This window comes from Poecile atricapillus, chromosome 17 (assembly GCF_030490865.1).
Source record: "Poecile atricapillus isolate bPoeAtr1 chromosome 17, bPoeAtr1.hap1, whole genome shotgun sequence".
Lineage (NCBI taxonomy): Eukaryota > Metazoa > Chordata > Aves > Passeriformes > Paridae > Poecile > Poecile atricapillus.
Window position 1 is genome coordinate 1,395,157 of NC_081265.1, and position 22,859 is coordinate 1,418,015.

General features: G+C 55.9%; 1 protein-coding gene across 2 annotated transcripts in view; it reads left to right on the forward strand.

Moving 5' to 3' along the window:
• Positions 1-22,859, forward strand: part of SLC39A11 (solute carrier family 39 member 11) — a 61,888-nt gene that overhangs the window by 33,998 nt on the left and 5,031 nt on the right. Inside the window, exons 6-8 of one of the 2 annotated variants that reach the window (XM_058852527.1) lie at positions 766-936; positions 12,941-13,010; positions 13,616-13,760. In XM_058852527.1, coding sequence (XP_058708510.1) covers positions 766-936; positions 12,941-13,010; positions 13,616-13,760 — 386 coding nt within the window. Of the gene's footprint in view, positions 1-765; positions 937-12,940; positions 13,011-13,615; positions 13,761-22,859 lie in introns of those variants that run through there. The other variant, XM_058852526.1, reaches the window with a different exon arrangement.

A 22,859-nucleotide genomic window follows, 5' to 3' on the forward strand; every position in this document is an offset into this window, starting at 1 on the left:
GGCTCACACCAGTGTTTTCTGTACCCACTTTTCCTCATCCTCGTGTTTTCTATCCCAAATTTTCCTCACCCCAATATTTTCTGTCCCCACCATGGCTCACCCCGATATTTTCTATCCCCACTTTTCCTCACCCCAATATTTTCTGTCCCACCATGGCTCACCCCGATGTTTTCTGTCCCGCCATGGCTCACCCCCGTGTTTTCTATCCCCCCTTTTCCTCACCCTGGTGTTTTCTGTCCCCCCTTTTCCTCACCCCGATGTTTTCTGTCCCCCCTTTTCCTCACCCCCGTGTTTTCTGTCCCCCCTTTTCCTCACCCCAATATTTTCTATCCCCCCTTTTCCTCACCCTGGTGTTTTCTGTCCCGCCATGGCTCACCCCCGTGTTTTCTATCCCCCCTTTTCCTCACCCTGGTGTTTTCTGTCCCCACTTTTCCTCACCCCGGTGTTTTCTATCCCCCTTTTCCTCACCCCAATATTTTCTATCCCCCTTTTCCTCACCCCGGTGTTTTCTATCCCCCTTTTCCTCACCCCGGTGTTTTCTGTCCCCCCTTTTCCTCACCCTGGTGTTTTCTGTCCCCCCTTTTCCTCACCCTGGTGTTTTCTGTCCCCCCTTTTCCTCACCCCGGTGTTTTCTATCCCCACTTTTCCTCACCCCAATATTTTCTATCCCCCCTTTTCCTCACCCCGATGTTTTCTGTCCCCCCTTTTCCTCACCCCGATGTTTTCTATCCCCCTTTTCCTCACCCCGGTGTTTTCTGTCCCCAGACAAGGCAGAGAACGGGGAGCCGTACCAGCGGAGGAGGGGAGTGGGGTCCCCCCTTGCCGAGGACCCCCCGGCGTTCCCGGCTCCCCGGGACGGAGCAGCCCTGGCCGGGAGCAGCAGCTGGAGGAGGATCACGCTGATGATCCTGGCCATCACCATCCACAACATCCCTGGTGAGTCCATGGCGAGGCTCCAGGCTCCCAGCCCAGCTCTCCTGTGCAGATGGCGCTCCCAGAGTGGGCGCCTTTGGCCGGGATCCCGCTGCAGATCCCGTGGGGCTGAGCCCCGGGAGGCTTTGGCAGCAGAACCCTGCTGGGGAGGGGGCTCGGGGGGATCCTGCAGCAGCTGCAGCCCTGCTCCTGCCAGCCCAGCCTGGGTGCAATCCTAATTCCCCGGGGAATATCGGGAAAGTGACAAATCCCGCTCCCTTTTGGCCTCTCCGTGTCTGTGAGCAGGCAGGGATGGGTTTCAGGGCGCTGGGTCTCTGCAGGGGAATGTGAACTTGGGGTTTGTTTCCTTGGTCTGGGTGTGGGTCTGGACAAGGGGTGGAAAATCACGGAGCTGAGGGTCCTGGAGGGTGAGTCCTGCCAGGCCAGGCTTGGTGGAGAACAGAGGATGGTGAGATCAGTTTGGGACAGCTCGGGATGTTTGGCTGCTCTGCAGTGCTTGGGGATGTTGAAAGGAAAATAAGGCAACTTTTCCAGGGTTTTTTCCTGGTTTCTTCCCTCCTCCTCCTCCTCTCCTTGCCTTTCCTTTCTCCCTGCTTTGCTCTGTGCCTGGCAGGGTGGATCTGTGAATCAGGACATCCATCCCCAGTTCCACCAGGGGAATTGCCAGGGGAAGGCTCCGTTGTGGGTGTGGAATCCCAGCTCCTGCCTTTCCCTGGGAGCCACAAAACCCAAGGGGACACACACAGAGCTCCTGGCCTTTCCCTGCTCCGGCTCCTCCAGCTTCCTGCTGCCCCTGGGCTGGGAATTGTCTCCTTCCTGCAGCTGCTGGGCACCCCTGGGTGCCCCTGGGCTGGGAATTGTCTCCTTCCAGCAGCTGCTGGGCACCTCTGGGTGCTCCTGGGCTGGGAATTGTCTCCTTCCAGCAGCTGCTGGGCACCCCTGGGTGCTCCTGGGCTGGGAATTGTCCCCTTCCAGCAGCTGCTGGGCACCCCTGGGTGCTCCTGGGGTTGGGTTATGCTGATAAGGAGCTGGGAGTTAATGATTTGCTGCTCTCGTTGCATCACCAGCATGAGCTGGGCATTAACCTGCTCCAGGCTGTCAGCAGCAGCAAAACATTTCTCCCTCCTCATCCCTCTTTTTTTAATTAATCCCAGGGGGATAATTTGGGTGCTGTAGTTCAGCTCCAGGTGTTGCTGGGAGAGGAAGGGGCCTGGCAGGAAAGGCCAGGAAGGAGATTTAAATGAGCCACAGAAAATAAAATAAAATAAAATAAAATAAAATAAAATAAAATAAAATAAAAATATAAAATAAAATAAACATATAAAATAAAATAAACATATAAAATAAATATATAAAATAATATAAACATATAAAATAAAAAATAAAAATAAAAATAAAAATAAAAATAAAAATAAAAATAAAATAAAATAAAAATAAAAAATAAAATAAAATAAAATAAAAATAAAATAAAAATAAAATAAAAATAAAAATAAAAAATATAAAATAAAAAATAAAATAAAATAAAATAAAAATAAAATAAAAATAAAATAAAATAAATAAAATAAAATAAAATAAAATAAAATAAAATAAAATAAAATAAAATAAAATAAAATAAAATAAAATAAAATAAAATAAAATAAAATAAAATAGGAAATGTCTGCAGTGAGTGAAGTGTAACTGGGTTTCATCCCTCAGAGCAGAAGCTTCATCCCCGGAGAGGTGTGAGGCTGGGGCTCGCTGCTGGCCCTGGCCCTGCTGAGTTTTGATCCCCAATCCCCCTCCTGCTCCTTCCCAGAGGCTTTTCAGTGACCCTGGAGGCCCTGCCCTGCCTCCTTTCCCTGGGGATTTGTCCAAAGTCACCTCCAGGTCCCAAAGGGAGCTTGCAGAGCCCTTGCCAGGGGCTCTGTGCCCTGAGGAAGAATTCAGGCTGGGGATGAAGAATTCAGGCTGGGGATAAATAATTCAGGCTGTGATGAAATCAGGTGAGCAGCAATCCGGGGCTCTGAATTCCTTCTGCTTTCCCAGGGTTTGGAAACACGGGAATCTCTGCCTCAATTAGCAGCCCTGCCAGAGGAGAGGCTGGCACGGGCTTTAATTAAGTTTAATTTCATTTAAATTACCACGGGCTCCTGCAGGGTGAGCACTCCTCGTGCTGGGCAGGGCGGGAGGTGCTGGGGATGCTCCAAGCCCTGGGAAAATCCCTCCCTTCTCCTCAGGGAGCCGTGGAAAGGACCCCAGAGCTCCTGCAGTGCCACCTCCCCCCGGTCCTGGGTGCTCCAGGCTGGCCTTGGACACTTCCAGGGATGGAGCAGCTGCTCTGGGAAATCCATCCAGCCTCTCATTGATTCCCAACATTCCATGGAAATCTTCCCTCTTTCCCTTCCAAGCCATTCCCCCTGTCCTGTCCCCAGCTGCCTGTGTGAAAAGCTGCTCTCCATCTTTATTTTAGCAGCTCTTCTAAGGAAGATCGGCTTTTGTGCTTCACAAGTGCTGCAGAGGCTCCACGGGCTCTCTGCAGAGCCTGCTGTTCTCCTCCCAGCTCCCTCTCCTCCCCTGGGAGCCCTCGGCACTCCCACAGAGGTGTCCAGCTCATTCCCAAGGATTTTCCGTCCTTCCCGTGCCCCCAGAGCTGCTCACACGGCTCCACAGCCCTGGGAGGGGCTGGGCTGCTGCAGGAGGGGGATCCACACTCACCTCCCTGGGGCTCTGAACCCCCACTGCCAGCCCAAACCCTGCCTCAGTTTCCCCTGGCTGGGTCCCTGGGTGTCTGAGCTGCTCCAGTGCCCCTGGCAGGGCTCTGAACCCCCACTCCCAGCCCAAACCCTGCCTCAGTTTCCCCTGGCTGGGTCTCTGAGCTGCCCCAGTGCCCCTGGCAGGGCTCTGAACCCCCACTCCCAGCCCAAACCCTGCCTCAGTTTCCCCTGGCTGCTGGCCCAGGCTCCATCCCTGCTCATCTGGGGGATGAGCTCCCGTTTTTCTGCCAGCAGGGAATTGTTGGATGGACTTTGAGCGTCCTTTAGGGCTGAGCTGGCTGCTCCTGGCAGTGCCTCTGGCTCTGTTTCCAGGCTGGGAGCAGCTTCTTGTGGAGGGGAGAGAGCAGAACCCCCAGCCCAGCCTCCCACAGCCTCTCCGTGCTCCTGGAGGAAAGGCTGGATAATTTGTTCCAAAGCTGGCAATGCCAATGGAAAGGATAAATTGATAATGACAGGAGATGCCAAACTGCAGACTCTTCCTGCTAATTAATATTCATCTATGCCGGCTTTAGCAGAACATTAATTATGTATTTAATCAAGCCCTGTTTATTCTGGTTTAGCTTTGTACCTTGGGTGGCTGTTATGCTGAAGACTTGAGATTAATTAAAATGTTACTGGTGTATCACAAATAACAATTAGCGAGGTGTGAGCTGCTCAGCCTTTCCCTCCGTGCTGCCCTGGCAGGGGAGGGCAGGCTGGGGGCCCTGGATCCTGGGGAGCTCCTGGGATGCTCCCGGAGCTCAGGGATGGCTCTGCTGATGGATTTTGGGGTTCCCCCAGCGGGGAGGTGCTGCAGGAGCCCCTCATGCTCCAGGAGAGGCCCAGGGCCCGTTCTGCTCATCTTCATTGCCCTGGAACCTCGGAATTCCAGAGCCATTGAGGCTGGAAAAGCCTCCTGGGATGGATCCGAGCTGTGCCCAAAGCCCTGAGTGCCCTGAGTGCCTCCCCCAGCCCATTCCATGGCCTGACCCCCTTCCCAAGGGAATTCTTCCACCCTCAGCTCCCCTGGCCCAGCCTGAGGCCGTTCCCTCTCCTCCTGTCCCTGTTCCCTGAGCAGCTCCTGGCAGGGAGTTGTGCAGAGCCAGAAGTTCCCCCTGAGCCTCCTTTTCTCCAGGCTGAGCCCCCTCCCCAAATCCCTGAGCCTGTCCTGGTGCTCCAGCCCCTTCCCAAATCCCTGATCCCTGGTGCTCCAGCCCCTTTCCCAAATCCCTGAGCCTGTCCTGGTGCTCCAGCCCCTTTCCCAAATCCCTGAACCTCTCCTGGTGCTCCAGCCCCTCCCCAAATCCCTGAACCTCTCCTGGTGCTCCAGCCCCTTTCCCAAATCCCTGAGCCTGTCCTGGTGTTCCAGACCCTTCCCAAATCCCTGAACCTCTCCTGGTGCTCCAGCCCCTTTCCCAAATCCCTGATCCTCTCCTGGTGCTCCAGCCCCTTCCCAAATCCCTGATCCCTGGTGTTCCAGCCCCTTTCCCAAATCCCTGAGCCTGTCCTGGTGCTCCAGCCCCTTTCCCAAATCCCTGAGCCTGTCCTGGTGCTCCAGCCCCTTTCCCAAATCCCTGAGCCTCTCCTGGTGCTCCAGCCCCTTTCCCAAATCCCTGAGCCTGTCCTGGTGTTCCAGCCCCCTCCCCAAATCCCTGAGCCTCTCCTGGTGCTCCAGCCCCTTTCCCAAATCCCTGAACCCTGGTGTTCCAGCCCCTTTCCCAAATCCCTGAGCCTCTCCTGGTGTTCCAGCCCCTTTCCCAAATCCCTGAGCCTCTCCTGGTGCTCCAGACCCTTTCCCAAATCCCTGAGCCTGTCCTGGGGCTCCAGACCCCTCCCCAAATCCCTGAGCCTCTCCTGGTGCTCCAGCCCCTTTCCCAAATCCCCCAGCTGCCCTCAGAGGAATCTCAGGGATCTTGTGGGGGTTTCTGGTGGCTCAGCCAGGCCCGTGGGTGTCCAGGTGGGGCAGGGAGGAGCTGCAGGTGTTGGTGCTGACAATTCCCTGCCTTGGGAAATTCCTGACAATTCCCTGCCTTGGGAGATTCCTGACAATTCCCTGCCTTGGGAGATTCCTGACAATTCCCTGCCTTGGGAGATTCCTGACAATTCCCTGCCTTGGGAGATTCCTGACAATTCCCTGGCTCTCGGGAAATGCGAGTTCCCCATCCTCAGAATTGGCTCAGGACAGCCGGGCCCTGCCCCATCCCTGGAGCATCCTCCAGGAAAGGCAGCGGGGCTGCTCCGATGCTTCCAAGCCCCAGAACGTTGCCAAGGAAACCTGAAATTCCCGTTTTTTCCCCCTTTGTGCTGTGCCAGACTGAGCCTATCCCGGGATCATCCCTTTCCCTGCAGGGGGGAACCTGCAGCAGCAATCCCGTCCCCTCTCCTCCACACCAGCCCCAGTTCCCCCCGTTCCAGGCACCGCTCACAGCCCACCCTGCAGCTTTTTGGGGTGAATCTCCCCCTCCTGGGTCCCCCAAATGCCACCAGGGCAGTGCCAAGCCAGGGCACCTCCTCTCGCTGCCACCTCCGAGCGCAATCCCAAGGGGACAGGACCTGTCTGGTGTCACCTGGGCGTGCAGGATCCTTCCCCCAGCCCGGAGCAGTCTCAGCCACCCTTCCCACAGCTGGCACCACCTCAAGGTGTCTCCTCCTCACCTTTTGTCCCTCCTGCCCACGGTGCCACCTCCCCGGCTGGGGTTTGTCCCCAATTCGGCTCACACGCTCTGCCCTGCTCCTCCCCTGGCTCCTGCTCATTAAAAATTAATCAATCCCAGCTCGTTAATGGCTTTCTGGCACTGGGAGCTGGAGAGGAAGGCTCAGGTGGAGCTCTGGGAGGTTTGGGGGGCTCTGCCACGTCCCTTTACCCCTTCCCAGCGCCCTCTGCTCAAAGAGGCGGAAATTCGGGAGCAAAACCGGGGGGCTTGGGCTGGAGGCAGAGGAGGGAGCTCTGCAGGGGGGTTTGGATGTGATCTGTGGGGTTTGGAACTCCCAGGTGAGCTCCTTCATCACCCAGGGAGGGTTTGGATGTGATCTGTGGGGTTTGAGAGCTCCAGGTGAGCTCCTTCATCACCCAGGAGGGTTTGGATGTGATCTGTGGGGTTTGGAACTCCCAGGTGAGTTCCTTCATCACCCACGAGGGTTTGGGTGTGACCCTGGCACTCCCAGATGAGCTCCCTGAGCACCCAGAGGGGTTTGGATGTGACCTGTGGGGTTTGGAACTCCCAGGTGAGCTCCTTCATCACCCAGGGAGGGTTTGGATGTGATCTGTGGGGTTTGAGAGCTCCAGGTGAGCTCCTTCATCACCCAGGGAGGGTTTGGATGTGATCTGTGGGGTCTGGCAGCTCCAGATGAGCTCCCTGAGCACCCAGAGGGGTTTGGATGTGACCTGTGGGGTTTGACAGCTCCAGGTGAGCTCCTTCATCACCCAGAGGGGTTTGGATGTGACCCTGGCACTCCCAGGTGAGCTCCCTGAGCACCCAGAGGGGTTTGGATGTGACCTGTGGGGTTTGGAACTCCCAGGTGAGCTCCCTCTATCCAGGGAGGGTTTGGATGTGACCTGTGGGGTTTGGCAGCTCCAGATGAGATCCCTGAGCACCCAGAGAGGGTTTGGATGTGACCCTGGCACTCCCAGGTGAGCTCCCTCTATCCAGGGAGGGTTTGGATGTGACCTGTGGGGTTTGGAACTCCCAGGTGAGCTCCCTTTATCCAGAGGGGTTTGGATGTGACCTGTGGGGTTTGGCACCCCCAGGTGAGCTCCCTCAGCAGTGTGGTTGATCCATGCTGTTGCCAGTGGGATTCTGGATGAATTCTGAGCTTTTTAACCCCCTGAGCAGCCCCACGGGGGTCGGGCAGAGCTCACCCCTTGTGCCGAGAGCTGCTCCAGGGATGAAGGTGGATTTGAGGATGGGAAGGGCTGGGGGCTGTGCAGGCAGCACAGGTTCCGTGCTGTGCCGGCAGATTGGAGTTCCTGGGAAGGGAGGTGATTTCCAGGCTGGCTGCTTTTGTCATTAGCAAAAATTGATTGGATTCATCCTCCCGGGACAGGCGCTCCCGTGCACTCGGCCTCCCGGGGGAAGGGCAATGAGTGCCAGATTGCATCTCAATTATCAACAGCGCTGATTATTGATATGAATATTCTCCCAGATCCATTAAAAAGCTGGGAACATTCGTTTGGAGTGACGGCTTTTTGGGGTTTTATTTTCCGTGGGGCTGTTGGAATGGAGGCTGTTTTTAATGAGGTTTGGTTTTAATGAGGATTTGGGATCCCACTGGGGCTCAGCAGAGCGTGAGGACCGGAGCTGCACCCATTAATCTGTGCCTCGTCTGGGTGATGCCTCTTCCAGGAATTCCAACATTCCCCCTGCCCTGCCTGTTCCTGGCTCTTCCTGGGCACTTGGAGCAGCCTCCATTCCTGCTGGGAGGGGTTTTAGGAAGGAAAAGGAGGAAAAGGCGGCACAGCAGGGTTGCATTCCCAGGAGGATGCAGGTACAGGAAGGTTGGTGGGGAGCACGTGGGGCAGGAATTCCATGGAATTTCAGGGAATTGGAGCAGAGTGCTGGCCCTGAGGCTCGCTCAGAGGGATGGAAAGATGCACCTTGGAACAGCCAGGAATTCTTCACAGCTTTTCTGCTCTGGAGAGAAAACCCAGCTGGGGTTGGCTCCTGAGGCAGCTCCGGGATAATTCCAGAGGGAGCAGGGATGAGCAGGGATGAGCAGGGATGAGCAGGGATTGCTGGCCATGGAGCTGGGGGGAGGACAGAGGTGGGAGGGGATGGGGACAGAGCCGGGAGCTCGGATCCATCCGGAATGTTCCGGCAGCACCGGAGTCAGGGATCACCTCACCGGGATCAGCCCGAGCCTGGCTGCTCTGGGAGAGGTGCCCTTGATCTTTCCTTAATTAATCCTTAATTGTCACCTCCTTGACATTCCCAGGACTAAGGTGACATCCCCAGGGCTCGGGTGGCATCCCCAGGGCTCAGGTGACGTCCCCAGCTGTGGGTGATGCTCTCAGGGGAAGGACAGAGGTGACATTTTCTGGGGAAGGACACAGGTGACATCCCCAGGGGAGGGACACAGGTGACATCCCCAGGAGAAGGACACAGGTGACATCCCCAGGAGAAGGACACAGGTGACATCCCCAGGGCTCAGGTGACATCCCCAGGGCTCAGGTGACACCCCAGCTGTGGGTGATGCTCTCAGGGGAAGGACAGAGGTGACATTTTCTGGGGAAGGACACAGGTGACATCCCCAGGGGAGGGACACAGGTGACATCCCCAGGAGAAGGACACAGGTGACATCCCCAGGGCTCAGGTGATGTCCCCAGGACTCAGGTGACCCCCCAGCTGTGGCTGCTGCTCTCAGGCTGTTTTTGGCTCTGTTGTCTCCAGCTCAGCTCCCTCAGTGCTCCCCCTGCTCCTCGCAGGCAGCTGGAGGCAATTCCATGTTTTCCAGGCTGGGAATTCTCCTCCCAGGCTCACACTGTCTGCAGGGGACCCTGATGTCCCCCTGCCACCAGCTCATCTGTCACAGACTCATTTGGAGGCAGCCAGCAGATAACACATCGGTGTTTTGTCAGCAGCAGCAGCCACAAAGGTGACAAAAGCCAATTAAATCCAGGATTTTCACCAGCTGGAATGAAATATTCCACTGAAATATGCATGTGGGAGCTGCCTTCCTGCCTTGTCCCCATCAGATCTCAGGTCTGTCACATTAAAGCTCACTGAGCAGTGGCCTGAGAAAGCGTTTACGTGCTGGGAATGAAACTTTAAATATCTCTGATGGATTCAGGTGCTGTGGGGTCAGGAGAGCCCAATTCCAGCTGGGTCAGTCCCTGCTTTTAGCTCAGTTCTGCTTTGGTAGCTTGGAAAAGTGTTTTCCGCTCCCAGAGAAGCGTTTCCAGGCTGGAGGGGTTTGGAGATGTTGGACAGTTGATTTAATTCTTCCAAACCAGCTGGAATTCTTTCAAATCAGGTGGAGGTTGAGTTGTCAGCTCGTGTTCAGCAGCTCCGTGGAGCTGAACTGAGGACTGAAATGAGGATTTGCTTTTGTGGGAGGAGGAGAAGAGAGCAAAGGGTGGGATGAGGATGGGCTGGCTTCTGTGGGGGTTAAACCAGGATTTGGAATTAGCAGGATTTCCTCCTGCCTCCCAAATTCCACCCAAAAGCCCACAAACCCTCAAGTGGTGGGGACCTACAAACTGGAAAATCCCTGGAATCTGCTAATCCTTGAGCAATAATGGCAAAACGATGATTCCTGGAGGGAGCTGGGCTTCAGTCTGCAGGGAAAAATCTCTGAGTGGCAGTGCTTAAACTCTCCGAGAAATCCAAACCTCATTATGGCAAGATTAATTTCCCACTAGGAACTTAACAGCTCTTCCAAGAGCGGGATGAATAATGGATGAGACCTTGGCAGCTGGAGAACCTTCCTGGAGGAAGCCTCTCCATGTGCTGAGCCAGGGGAATCAGCTCCAGAATCCGTCTGGGGGGGGACAGTGGAGCTCCCAGCTCTGCCCCGGGGTCCCAGGGCTGTGGGATGTGCGGATCCTGCGGGATCTGGCATCGCTGAGCGGGATTTGGGAAGTGTTGGTGCTTTGTTTAATCACAGGGATGAGGTTTTTGGGATGAGCTCCGTGTGGCTGTGCTGGTACCCAGAGTCCTGCTGCTCCATCCCACAGTTCCTGCTCCATCCCTGGATCCCTGCTCCATCCCCTGATCCCTGATCCCTGCTCCATCCTGCAATTCCTGATCCATCCCTGGATCCCTGCTCCATCCCCTGATCCCTGCTCCATCCCCTGATCCCTGATCCCTGCTCCATCCCCTGATCCCTGCTCCATCCCCTGATCCCTGCTCCGTCCCCTGATCCCTGCTCCATCCCCTGATCCCTGATCCCTGCTCCATCCTGCAATTCCTGCTCCATCCCGTGATCCCTGCTCCATCCCCTCATCCCTGCTCCATCCCCTCATCCCTGCTCCATCCCTTCATCCCTGATCCCTGCTCCATCCCCTGATCCCTGCTCCATCCCCTGCTCCCTGCTCCATCCCCTGCTCCCTGCTCCATCCCCTGATCCCTGCTCCATCCCCTGATCCCTGCTCCATCCCCTGATCCCTGCTCCATCCCCTGATCCCTGCTCCATCCCCTGATCCCTGCTCCATCCCCTGATCCCTGCTCCATTCCCTGATCCCTGCTCCATCCCCTGATCCCTGCTCCATCCCCTCATCCCTGCTCCATCCCCTGATCCCTGATCCCTGCTCCATCCCCTGATCCCTGCTCCATCCCCTGATCCCTGCTCCATCCCCTGATCCCTGATCCCTGCTCCATCCCCTGATCCCTGCTCCATCCCCTGATCCCTGCTCCATCCCCTGATCCCTGCTCCATCCCCTGATCCCTGATCCCTGCTCCATCCCCTGATCCCTGATCCCTGCTCCATCCCCTGATCCCTGCTCCATCCCCTGATCCCTGCTCCATCCCCTGATCCCTGCTCCATCCCTGGATCCATAGGATCGGAGGTTTTCCAGGTGCTGGGATGTGCCTGCTGTGCCTGGGCCACCCACACTTGGCTGTTTTGGGATCATCCTTGGCTGGTTTGGGATCCGTGTCCTGTCCTGGGATGTGGGGCCACGCCCCGAGGCTGCCGTGTCCCCTCCTCCTCCTCCTCCTCCTCCTCCTCCTCCTCCTCCTCTCCCTGAGCTTCTCCCTTCCCCACGCACCATCTGCTGCCTCTCATTCCCCGGGATTTGGGATCTCTGCTCCCATGAACTGTGGGATTCCTGCTCCGCAGCAGGGGAGGAGAAAGAAATTCACCCCCAGAATCCCCCAAATCAGCCTAAAAATCACCTGAAATCTCCCCAGTATCGGCTTTGACACCCCCCAAAACCCCCAAAATCACCCAAAAATCACCCCAAGCCACTCAAAAACACCCTGAAAATCTAAAAACCCTCAACATTTTACATCCCAGGTTAGGATTTTGGATCCCAGGTCAGGATTTTGGATCTCCAGGTCAGGATTTTGGATCCCAGGTCAGGATTTTGGATCTCCAGGTCAGGATTTTGGATCCCAGGTCAGGATTTTGGATCCCAGGCTGAGATTTTGGATCCCCAGGCCGGGATTTTGGATCCCAGGTCAGGATTTTGGATCCCAGGTCAGGATTTTGGATCCCAGGCTGGGATTTTGGATCTCCAGGTCAGGATTTTGGATCCCAGGTCAGGATTTTGGATCCCAGACCAGGATTTTGGATCCCATTTGGGCTCTTTTCCCTCCAGCTCTGTTTTAGGGCTGGTTCTGCTCTGATTTTTCCCCTGTCCTTGGCTCCAGGCTCTGAGTGTTCCAGTTCTGGGCTCAGGGAATGGGAATGTTGTGATTTATTCCAGTTTTTCCTGCTGTTTCCAAGGCAACTGGGAACTCACAGGGCCACAAACACACACACGGTGCCCTTCTCCTGAGAGCTCCTCCTCTGGGATGCTTGGAAATGCTCCAGGGACTTTTCCCACCTGTTGGAATCCTCACCTGTAAAATCCCTCCCGTTTTGGTTCTGAACATTCCCCCCAACCTTTGCTGAAAGGCTGCAAAGAAAAAACACCTAAAAAAACCCAAAACCAACCCAAAAATGAGGATTTTAAAATTTAAAAATTAATTTTAAATATTAAAATTAATTTTAAAAATTTAGAAAAAGGGGGGATTTAAAAAAAATTAAATTAAAAAAAAAAGAAGGGGGGGAAATAAAATTGAGGGTTTGATGCTTTCTGAAAATCAGGATTTTTTTTTTTCCCTGGGAAGGCTTTTCAGCTGTTTTAATTTGGGTTTATGGGGTTAACTGTATTTAAAATGATGGGATTTGCTGTACCAGACAATCTGCAGGAATTTTCTGGTGGAATTTGGGTTTCCTGGTGCTTTGGAGCCTGGCTGTGCTGGTTTTGTGCCGGTTTTGGGGCACAGAAAGAGGGGAGGGGGCGTTGCTGGGAGCCTGATCCTGGTTTAGCTCCTGGGGGATCCACGGGAGACTCTGGAATTTGGGATTCTTCAGGAATCCACCGGGGTTTGCTGAGGTTTTGGACCAGCTTTGGTGCTTGGCTCCTTGGAAAAATCCCATTCCAGCTGGTGGGGATTGGGATCTTTTCCCCCTTCTTGGCTCTCCTCAATCCAGAACCTTCTCTCCGTGCTGGCTGCCCCGGGAGCAGCTGCTCTGGGCAGTGCTGGCTTGGATTCTCCTGGATTCAGAGGAGCTGGATCCTCCCTGGCTGGGCTGGGGCTGCCCCTGACTGGTTTTTCCTGCTCTTTCAGAGGGCCTGGCGGTGGGAGTTGGATTCGGGGCCGTTGGAAAATCCGCATCCGCCACATTCCAAAGCGCCAGGTAAGCCCCGACCCTGCTTTTTGTGTTTGCCTTTGGAGCTTGGCTGTCCCACCCTGTCCCGTGCCAGGAGGGCTGGGGATCCGTGGGTCGGTGAAATTCCCCTGGGAGCACAAAGGGTGCCAAAGGGAGCGGGAGAAATTCCCGGTGCTGCTGCGTTTTCCTCACTCTGCGCTCGCCAGACGTGAGAAAAGGTTCCTGCTGTTGTTTCCCTGGTTTTGTCCCTTCTCTGGGATCACTGGAGCTGGGGAGGAGGCAGCTGAGTGTCCCAGCGGGGGCTGCACCTCTCAGGGGGTGCCCACAGGGATTTGGGGAGTTTATCCCGCTCCCTTCTCCCAGTTAAACATCCCTGAGGATGCTCGGCTGCTCTGCTGAGGGCAGGGAAAAGGGACGAGGCTGGAAGGTGGGGATGTGGGAATGGGATGGGGATGGGAAAAGGGATGAGGCTGGAAGGTGGGGATGTGGGAATGGGATGGGGATGGGAAAAGGGACAAGGCTGGAAGGTGGGAATGGGATGGGGATGGGGATGGGTGGAATCCCAGCCAGGTGAGTCCCTTTCCCTGGAGCTGGCAGCAGGAATGGTGGAGTCTCCACCCTGCTCTTCCCAGTGCCCTGCCCGCTGTCTCCGTGGCTCCCTGCAGGATTCCTTCATCTCCTCCTCCTCCTCCTCCTCCTCCTCCCGTCCCCCCTGAGCTGGGAGCAGCCCTGGCTCTGCTCCCCGTGGATCCATGGAAATGCTGGGATTTTCCCTAAGAGCAGCGTTCCCAACAGGTGGGAGCAGCTGCTGGGGAGCATCTGGAGCCTTTGTCTCCCATTCCTGCCAGGCAGGGCTGCGGGATTCTGGAATTGGTGGCAGGGAAGGATCTCACTCCTCTCTGCATCCCTGAATCCCTGAATCAATCCCTGCATCCCTGAATCCCTGCATCCCTGAATCCCTGCATTCCTGAATCCTTGAATCCCTGCATCCCTGCATCCCTGCATTCCTGAATCCCTGAATCCCTGCATCCCTGAATCCCTGCATCCCTGAATCCTTGAATCCCTGCATCCCTGAATCCCTGAATCCTGGCATTCCTGCTCCTGCTGCTGCTGGCAGTGCTCCCAGGAAAACCCTTCTGTGCCTCTCAGGGGGATCATCCAGCTCCTCCAAATCCTGGGATTTCGGGATGTTTCCTGCTTCTTCCAGCAGAGCCTGGGGGACAGCGCCCATCCCAGCCCATCCTGCATCCCGGGATTCTCCATCCTCCCCATCCCAGCCCATCCTGCATCCCGGGATTCTCCATCCTCCCCATCCCAGCCCATCCTGGATCCCGGGATTCTCCATCCTGCCCATCCCAGCCCATCCTGGATCCCGGGATTCTCCATCCTGCCCATTCCCAGCCCATCCTGCATCCCGGGATTCTCCATCCTGCCCATTCCCAGCCCATCCTGCATCCCGGGATTCTCCATCCTGCCCATCCCAGCCCATCCTGCACCCCGGGATTCTCCATCCTGCCCATCCCAGCCCATCCTGCATCCCGGGATTCTCCATCCTGCCCATCCCACCCCATCCAGAGCTGGAGCTGGGCTGGAGAAGTGGGAGCGAGGGAGAAATCCGGAGCGGAGCTGGAGCAGCTGCCGAGGCTTTGGGAGAGCCGCTGGCACCTCTCGGTGGCCGCCGTGCAAACCGCACCTCCCTGCCCGGGCTCTCCGTGCGCTTCGCTTTTCCCTGGAATTTCCACCCGCTGCCATGGCCCGGCCACTTTGTTCCTAAGGAGAACGGGATCAGGTTGGATTTGAGGGAGAAATTCCTCCCTGTGAGGGCGGGGATGCCCCTGGATCCCCCTGGATGCCCCTGGATCCCCCTGGATCCCTGAGATGTCTCAGGCCAGGTTGGAGCAGCCTGGGATAGCGGAAGGATGAGTTCCTCATCTCCATCAACCCATGGCAGGGCTGATCTTCGAGATCCCAACCCAAACCATTCCATGGTTCCTGCTGAAGGATCTGTGCGGTCCCAGGACTGGTTTAGGATCCCTCCAGTCTGGTTTTGGATCCCTCCAGGCTGGTTTTGGATCCCTCCAGGCTGGTTTTGGATCCCTCCAGTCTGGTTTTGGATCCCTCCAGGCTGGTTTTGGACCTCTCCAGTCTGGTTTTGGACCTCTCCAGGTTGTCCAGCCCCTCCTCTGGCCAGGCACAAGCTGTGCCCCACAAACACCCATCCCAAACCTTCCATTCCCAATTCCCTGTCACATCCCTGGCTGTCCCAGACGCTTGGATTGCCACAGATCCCAGTGAGGAAATCAGGATGCTCCAGCTTTACCCACTGTGTTTCCCTACCCTTTGGAAATAAAAGGCTCTTCACAAAGGCAGGGGAGGCTCTGGAGATGTGGGAACAAAAGGAGATTTTCCCCCCTCAGCTGCTCCGGGGAAGCTGAGGAGGCAGAAGCAGCTGGTGCTTTCTCTGGATTTCCAAGGGCATTAATCACGGGAGATGAAAGGTGGCATCTGGAGCAGGAAAATCCCAATGCAAATTCAGTCAGCTGCAGAGGGGACATGGAGAATTCCTGGGAGGGTCCTGCCTTCGCTGTGTGCTGCAGGATCCCGGGATTCTCCATCCTGCCCATTCCCAGCCCATCCAGGATCCCGGGATTCTCCATCCTGCCCATTCCCAGCCCATCCTGTATCCGGGGATTCCCCATCCTGCCCATTCCCAGCCCATCCAGGATCCCGGGATTCTCCATTCTCCCCATTCCCAGCCCATCCTGTATCCCGGGATTCTCCATCCTGCCCATTCCCAGCCCATCCCGTTCTCCTGCGCGTTTCTTTGCTGCCACCGGGTGTGCAGGCTCTGTTCCTGCGGTCTGGCTCCTCCGGGATCCTCCGGGATCCTCCGGGATCCTCCGGGAGCCTCCGGGAGCTGGATCGGAGCCCCTGGCCTGGCCAGGATTCTCACGGGTGGGGAGAACCCAGGGAGAGGCTGTGGCAGGGCACAGGGAACGGGAAGGGGAACGGGAATGGGAATGGGGATGGGGATGGGGATGGGAACGGGAACGGCTCCCTACTGCCAGAGGATATTGGGAAGGAATGGATCCCTGTGAGGATTTGGGATGGAATTCCCAGAGAAGCTGTGGAAGTGTCCAGAGGAAGCTTGGCTGGGGTTTGGAGCAGCCTGGGATGGTGGCAGTGCCCCTTCCGGGGTGTTTTCCATGGGGGCTGAGCTGATCCTCGTCCCACTCTGGGAGCAGAGTGATCCTGAGGGATGATTGGGATACAGGAGCCTCCCAAATCCTGAATCTGCACCTCCCAAATCCTGAATCTGCACCTCCAAATCCTGAATCTGCACCTCCCAAATCCTAAATGTGCACCTCCCAAATCTGCACCTCCAAATCCTGAATCTGCACCTCCCAAATCCTAAATCTGCACCTCCCAAATCCTGAATCTGCACCTCCAAATCTGCACCTCCAAATCCTGAATCTGCACCTCCCAGATCCTGACTCTGCCCCTCCCAAACCCCTCAGGAGCTGTTTGCTGTCTGCAGGAGCTCATCCCCGTGCTGGAGGCGAGCACACAAAAGCCAAATCCTTTTTCTTATGGAGCTGCTTCCTGAGGATTTTTTTTTTTTTTCTGTCAAGGAGAAATTTGCCATAAAATGAATTTCCTCGGGCAGGGTTGCAGGAACTCGGGAGCGTGCCTGGGTTGTGCTGCAGAGGAAACAGAAAACTGCTGGAAAAACAGAAAAACCTTGTGCCAAGGAATTTGCTTTTAACAGGAGAAAGGTTTGGGAGTGTGCAGATGGACCTTGGCTGGCTGAGTGGGGCAGGAAAAGGGAATCTGGTGCAGAATTATCTTGGAACCGGCTGGATTTCTCTGGCAATCCCTGGCAGGATGATTTCCTCTCCAGCAGGAATCACAGCTCTGTGTTTCCAGCAGGTGGGATGGATGTTCCCTGCACACCCTTGGCTGATTCCTCTGGCTGCCAGTCGTGGTTTTGCTCTGGCTGAGCTGTTTTCCAGCTGGGATGTGAAGGCTCCAGGGATGCTGTTCCAGTGGGAATATCTCCCTGTGGGTGCAGCTCCCAGCGCCCCATCCTGCAGCCTCGGGGTTATTTTAGAATCACTTTTGGGTCTAATTTGAAATATTTGATCAAAGGTTGTTGTTAAAGCTGGAAAATGGAGCCTGGGGAATGCCAAAACCAGGATTTTCCTTGCATTTTTTTGCTTGGATCTTGGGAAGCTCACATGGCATTGGCACTCCAGGATCCTGGGGCACCTTCCCTGTGCTCCTGGCAGGGACAGGGCACTGCTGCTTCTCCAATCCCATCCCAAATAAAGCTGGATCAGGGGCCTGGCTGATCCAGGGAATGCCTTGGCTGCTTGCAGGCAAAAAAATCCCTGCAAGTCTGGCTCGGACTGAAAGACTGGGATGGATTTCCTGCACTCTCCCTGCACAAAAACCCACGGAGTTTTTATTTTCCAGGCCATCCCCGTCCCTGTGATGGAATGCAGAGCTGGCTGGGGTGACAATTCCCATCCCAGTGCTCATCCCACAAATTTGGGATTGGTGCCTGGTCTCACAGGAGCCAACAGCATTCCCAGATGTGCCTTTTTCCCTGGAAAAGCTCCTGCCAGGGGGCTGCTCTTCCCCGGGGAAGGTTCAAAGAGGTGAAGCCATTCTGGAGTTAAATGCCCTAAATTCCTTGGAGCAGATGAGACACAAAGGGCTGGAAGTTTGGGAAGCAAAGGGAGGTGTTTTGTTAAGCCATGGGTGGTCTGGGCACCAGATCCCCGCTGGATACAGAGAATTTGGGGAGCTTCAAAGCGCTGGAGGCAGATTTTTGGCAGAGCCCTGCCTTAGGATGAGGCTGAGTGGGGATTTTTTGGGGTGTGGGGTGTTGGCAGAGGGGTTTGGGGGGGCTTTGTCCCACGGAGCCCCCGGGCTTCCTCTGTCCCCGGGCTGGGATCTTCCAGGAAAAGAGGGATCAGCACCTGCTGAGCTTTTGTCCCCTAAACCCCGAGCTCTGGGGGCAGGGATGGATCCCTGCTCCCTGCTCCAGGTCTGATCCTGGCTCTCTGCATGCAGGGAAGGAGAAAATGGAATTTTACAGAGTGTTTAACTTAGGGGTGCCCAGCTCAGCCTGCCCTGGGTTCCCATGGACCATCCCATCCCCACCCTCAATTTCCTGCGTGAAATCTCCTCTTGGGACAGGAGTGAGCAGGGAAGTGATGGAAACAGAAATATCTCCCCCCACCCCCCCCGGATGATGCTGGGGGTGTTTCCTCCAGCACAGCACAATGCTTCCCATTCATCCGCCCTTTTGCTGGGAATGCCGGCCTTGTTTGGGTCTGCTGTGCCCACGGATTGTTTCCTGTCCAGCTTCGGTGGAACAGACAGCACAGAGGCTTCGGGCTGACAGGCAGACTTTGAGGAAGGCTTGGAAAATATTATTCCATAGGACAGCCCGTGCCTCCCACGCTGTGTCTCTCAGGCTGGGGGGGAGAGGAAGGGGAAAAATAAAAATAAAATAAGGGAAAAAAAAAAAAAGTTTTATTAATGTAGGGAGATTGAAACCAGGCAAAAATCTTCTCCTGTGTTTTCTCGGGGTGAATGGGAATCGTTGTGGTCTGGGAGGCAGCTGAAGACACGGTGGGAGTTTCTCACTGACAGGATCTGGCTCCTGCTGGGGAATGGATCCAGTGGAGCTCAGAGGGAGGAGGGATCCAGAGGTGGGGTGGGATCCCGACCTCCATCAGATCCTCGTGGAGAAAAGTGTGGGAAAGAGCCCAGCCAGGGCTGAGGCAAGGGGGATTCTCACCTTTCCCTGGATCCCGGAGAAATGGGAGCAGAACAAAGCCCGGCGCTGCCCCTGGGTACAAAACAGAGGGGGAAGATGCTCATTAAACACCTTTAATTAGCCTGGCCGGAGGGGGATGTTTGTTAGAGAGCTGGGGAGGTTCCTGCAGGCTTTTCTTTGGGAAGGGTGGGGATGGAGGCTGCGGTGGCTCTGGGGGGTTTGGAGAGCCCCAAAGCAGGACTGAGGCTCCGGAGCTGCCGCGTTTCCCTCAGGGCTGAGCCCAGCAGCGATGGATGAAGGGATGGCCCCAGTTCCTGTGGGATGGAGCTCTCCAGGACCTCCCCACCAGGGTTTCTCCTGCCCTGCTTTGCTCTCCAAAACGCTCCCTTTGCTTGCTGAGCACCTTCAAGTGAAAGGGGGAAAAGCAGGGCGAGGCAAAGCCGTTTTCACCCATTTTCTTACCCGGGTGATGCCAAACAAAATCTGCTTTAAAACCAGCTCCAGCTCCTCCCTCTTTGCTTTACAAACAGCCCCTTGGAGAGGGGAAGGATTGGAATGAGGACATTGCTCAGGAAATGGTTCGGTTCCAGGTTTGCAGGTTTTGGGTCCATTTCCACCTTGGGGTGAATTGTGCAGTTCAGGTGATGCAGTCCCACCCTCCCAGGCTGCTCTCCTCAATTCTCTGGTTGCACTTTTTGGGCTCGGAGCTGCAGCGGTGTCCTTGGTTCTGGGCTGGAGAAGGATTGTTGTGCGTGCCTGAGCTGTGAGGAGACCCTGCTGACACTTTGTGTGGAGTTCAGGGTTAGCAGTGCAGTGCAGAACCTGGGAAACACGAGAGGAAAGCTGAAGGGACCAGGGGTGGCCTGAGGGACATCTGAGGGACATCTGAGGGACACCTGAGGGACATCTGGGGGACATCTGGGGGACATCTGAGGGACACCTGAGGGACATCTGGGGGACATCTGGGGGACACGTGAGGGACATCTGAGGGACATCTGAGGGACATTTGGGGGACACGTGAGGGACATCTGGGGGACACCTGAGGGACACCTGAGGGACATCTGAGGGACACCTGAGGGACATCTGGGGGACACCTGAGGGACATCTGGGGGACATCAGGGCTGGTTTTTCCGCACTCCTGGAGCAGGAGGTGGCGGAGCAGAGGGCAGGAGCAGCTGGAACAGGGTTGAACAGGTAGGGCAGGTCTGGGGAAAGGGCCCCGTGAGCTCCTTCCCACCTGCGAGCCCTGATCAAACACCTCAGCGGGCGGCCCGGGGGCGGCCGTGATGTAATCGCGGCAACCCCAAACAATCGGGCCTTTCACGGCCCCGATAACAATCCCAACAGTATGGAAGGGCTGCCATGCAAGAATACACACGCACATTCTCCACTGCGGGGGAACTGAAAGGCCGAGTGAAAAGGGGCTTGTTAAGAATATGTAGCCTGCTTTCATAATCACTCCCTCAAAGAATAGGCCCTTGAAAACAAGGCTTTAGGCTTATAGAAGGCTTTCTGTGCCTTGACCTTGCAAATATGCACAGATGCCAACTTTTTTTTTTTTTGCAAGTGAACTTGGAGTCTCCCAGCGTGGTGCTGGAGCTGTTGGCAGGCGAGGGGGGTAGGAGGTCCGGCCGTCCCGGGGGACACGGAGCCAGGAGGACACGGATTTACCTTTTCCTCCTGCGAACCGCGCTCTGCGGCCGCAGGGCCGGGGCAGAGCTCGCCTGGGGTGTGCTGGGGGTGCTGTGCCCGGGTCAGGACGGGTCTGGAGGATGTGGCTGTCCCCTGGCTGCCATCAGCCCGGTTTTACACACGGGGAGGTTGAGGCACGGCTGGGAGCGGTGACACACCCTCTGTGTGTCGGTTCCGTGATCTTTCCGAGGATCCACCTGGAGGATCCCAGGTGACGCTTCCAGAGCCACCGATGGGACACGGGTGTCCCTGGGCAGAGCCTGGTGGGATTTTCCCTGGATGTTCTTCCCTTGGAACAACTCATGTTCCTAAGATGGGGATGAGCCACAGCTCAGGACACATCCACAGAATCCCAGGAAAAGATCTCCAAGATCCAATCCGTGCCTGTTCCCCTCCTTGTCAGCCCAGAGCGCTGAGTGCTGCATCCTTGGACACCTCCAGGGGCTGGAAAATCCGACCAGACGGGATCTGATCCCACCGCTTACCCCACCTTCCTCTTCCTCTCTTTAGAGACCCCAAACCCTTCACCCCACGGATTTTCCCTCTGGCTGCATTGGCTCATCCCCGTTCCCGTGTCCCCGTGTCCCGGTGCCACCCGGGGCCGGGCCGTGTGTCCGTGCCTGTTTTCCAATGTATTCCCTGGCAGCCGGGGGAAGCCTTCCAAGAATCCCCACCTATTTCCGTCAAAAGGCGCCTTTGTTCCCCTCGGACACAATGCGGCTTTGATTCCCTCCTGCTCAGCCCCGAGCTGCGGGAAGGTGTGAGCTGTGCACGGCCGGGAGGGACGGGAAATCCCTCGGGATGGGAAATCCTCAGGATGGGAAATCCTCGGGATGGGATATCCTTTGGGATGGGATATCCTCGGGATGGGATATCCTTGGGATGGGAAATCCCTCGGGATGGGAAGTCCTCGGGATGGGAAATCCTCAGGATGGGAAATCCTCGGGATGGGAAATCCTTTGGGATGGGCTATCCTTGGGGTGGGATATCCTTGGGATGGGATATCCTCGGGATGGGATATCCTCGGGATGGGATATTTTTGGGATGGGATATCTTTGGGGTGGGATATCCTCGGGGTGGGGTATCCTTGGGATGGGATATCCTTTGGGGTATCCTTGGGATGGGAAATCCTTGGGACGGGATATCCTTGGGATGGGAAATCCTCGGGATGGGAAATCCTTGGGGTGGGATATCCTCGGGATGGGAAATCCCTTGGGATGGGATATCCTTGGGATGGGATATCCTTGGGATGGGATATCCTTTGGGATATCCTCGGGATGGAAATATCCCTTGGGATGGGAAATCCTCGGGATGGGATATCCTTGGGATGGGATATCCTTGGGATGGGATATCCCTCAGGATGGCATATCCTTGGGATGATATCCTGAGCGTGGTGTGGAGGCCACAGGGAAGGAGAAGCTCCACGTGCAGGGACAGTGGTGACCTCTGGAGCTCCATGGGAACACACAGGTTTCCTGGGAAAAGGGATCCAGTCCTGCCCTGGGGCATTCCTTGCAGACCCAGCTGTAGGGCTGGACTGGGTCCTGGTTTTGGGAATCCCAGATGGATTTTCCAGTGGTTATTCCTGGTTTTGGGAATCCCAGATGGATTTTCCTGGGGTTGTTCCTGGTTTTGGGAAGCCCAGATGGATTTTCCTGTGGTTATTGGGATTTGGGAGTCCCAGATGGATTTTCCTTTGGTTATTCCTGGTTTTGGGAAGCCCAGATGGATTTTCCTGGGGTTGTTCCTGGTTTTGGGAATCCCAGATGGATTGTGCTGGGGATATTCCCGGTTTTGGGAGTCCCAGATGGATTTTCCTTTGGTTATTCCTGATTTTGGGAGTCCCAGATGGATTTTCCTTTGGTTATTCCTGGTTTTGGGAATCCTGGGTGGATTGTGCTGGGGGTGTGTGGGAAGGAGAGCAGCAACAAGCCCCCGATGGGTTTCTCCTGGATCTCCCCCCAGTCCCATCCCCTCCTCCTGCCCCGTGGGGGTCCCAATTCCCGGTGGGATGGGGATGGGGGTGTCTCCCCCCGTTCCCACACAGACCCCTCCATTCACAGCTCCGTCCCCGTTAATTTGTTGTGGCCAGGAGCAGCAATAGCCGCTTTGTGCCGGGCGAGGGAAGGAGGGAAAAAAACCCCGGCCCAGACAGCGGCTCCAGTGTTTTCCAGCCTGGGATGGTTTTCCCCCTCCGTCCTCCCTCTCTTTGCCTGGAATAATGTTTGTGATTGTAATGGCCCGTCCTGCCCAGGGGAACCCGGAGCCTCTCCCCCTTCCCTCCCCTCCTCTCCAAACCCTGGGAGAAGTTTAAACAACGCCGAGAGGTTTTTCTCACCGGGCTTATTTTACTCATAGGAAACGAGGGGGTGAAAGGAGGGAGCTGGGAGCTG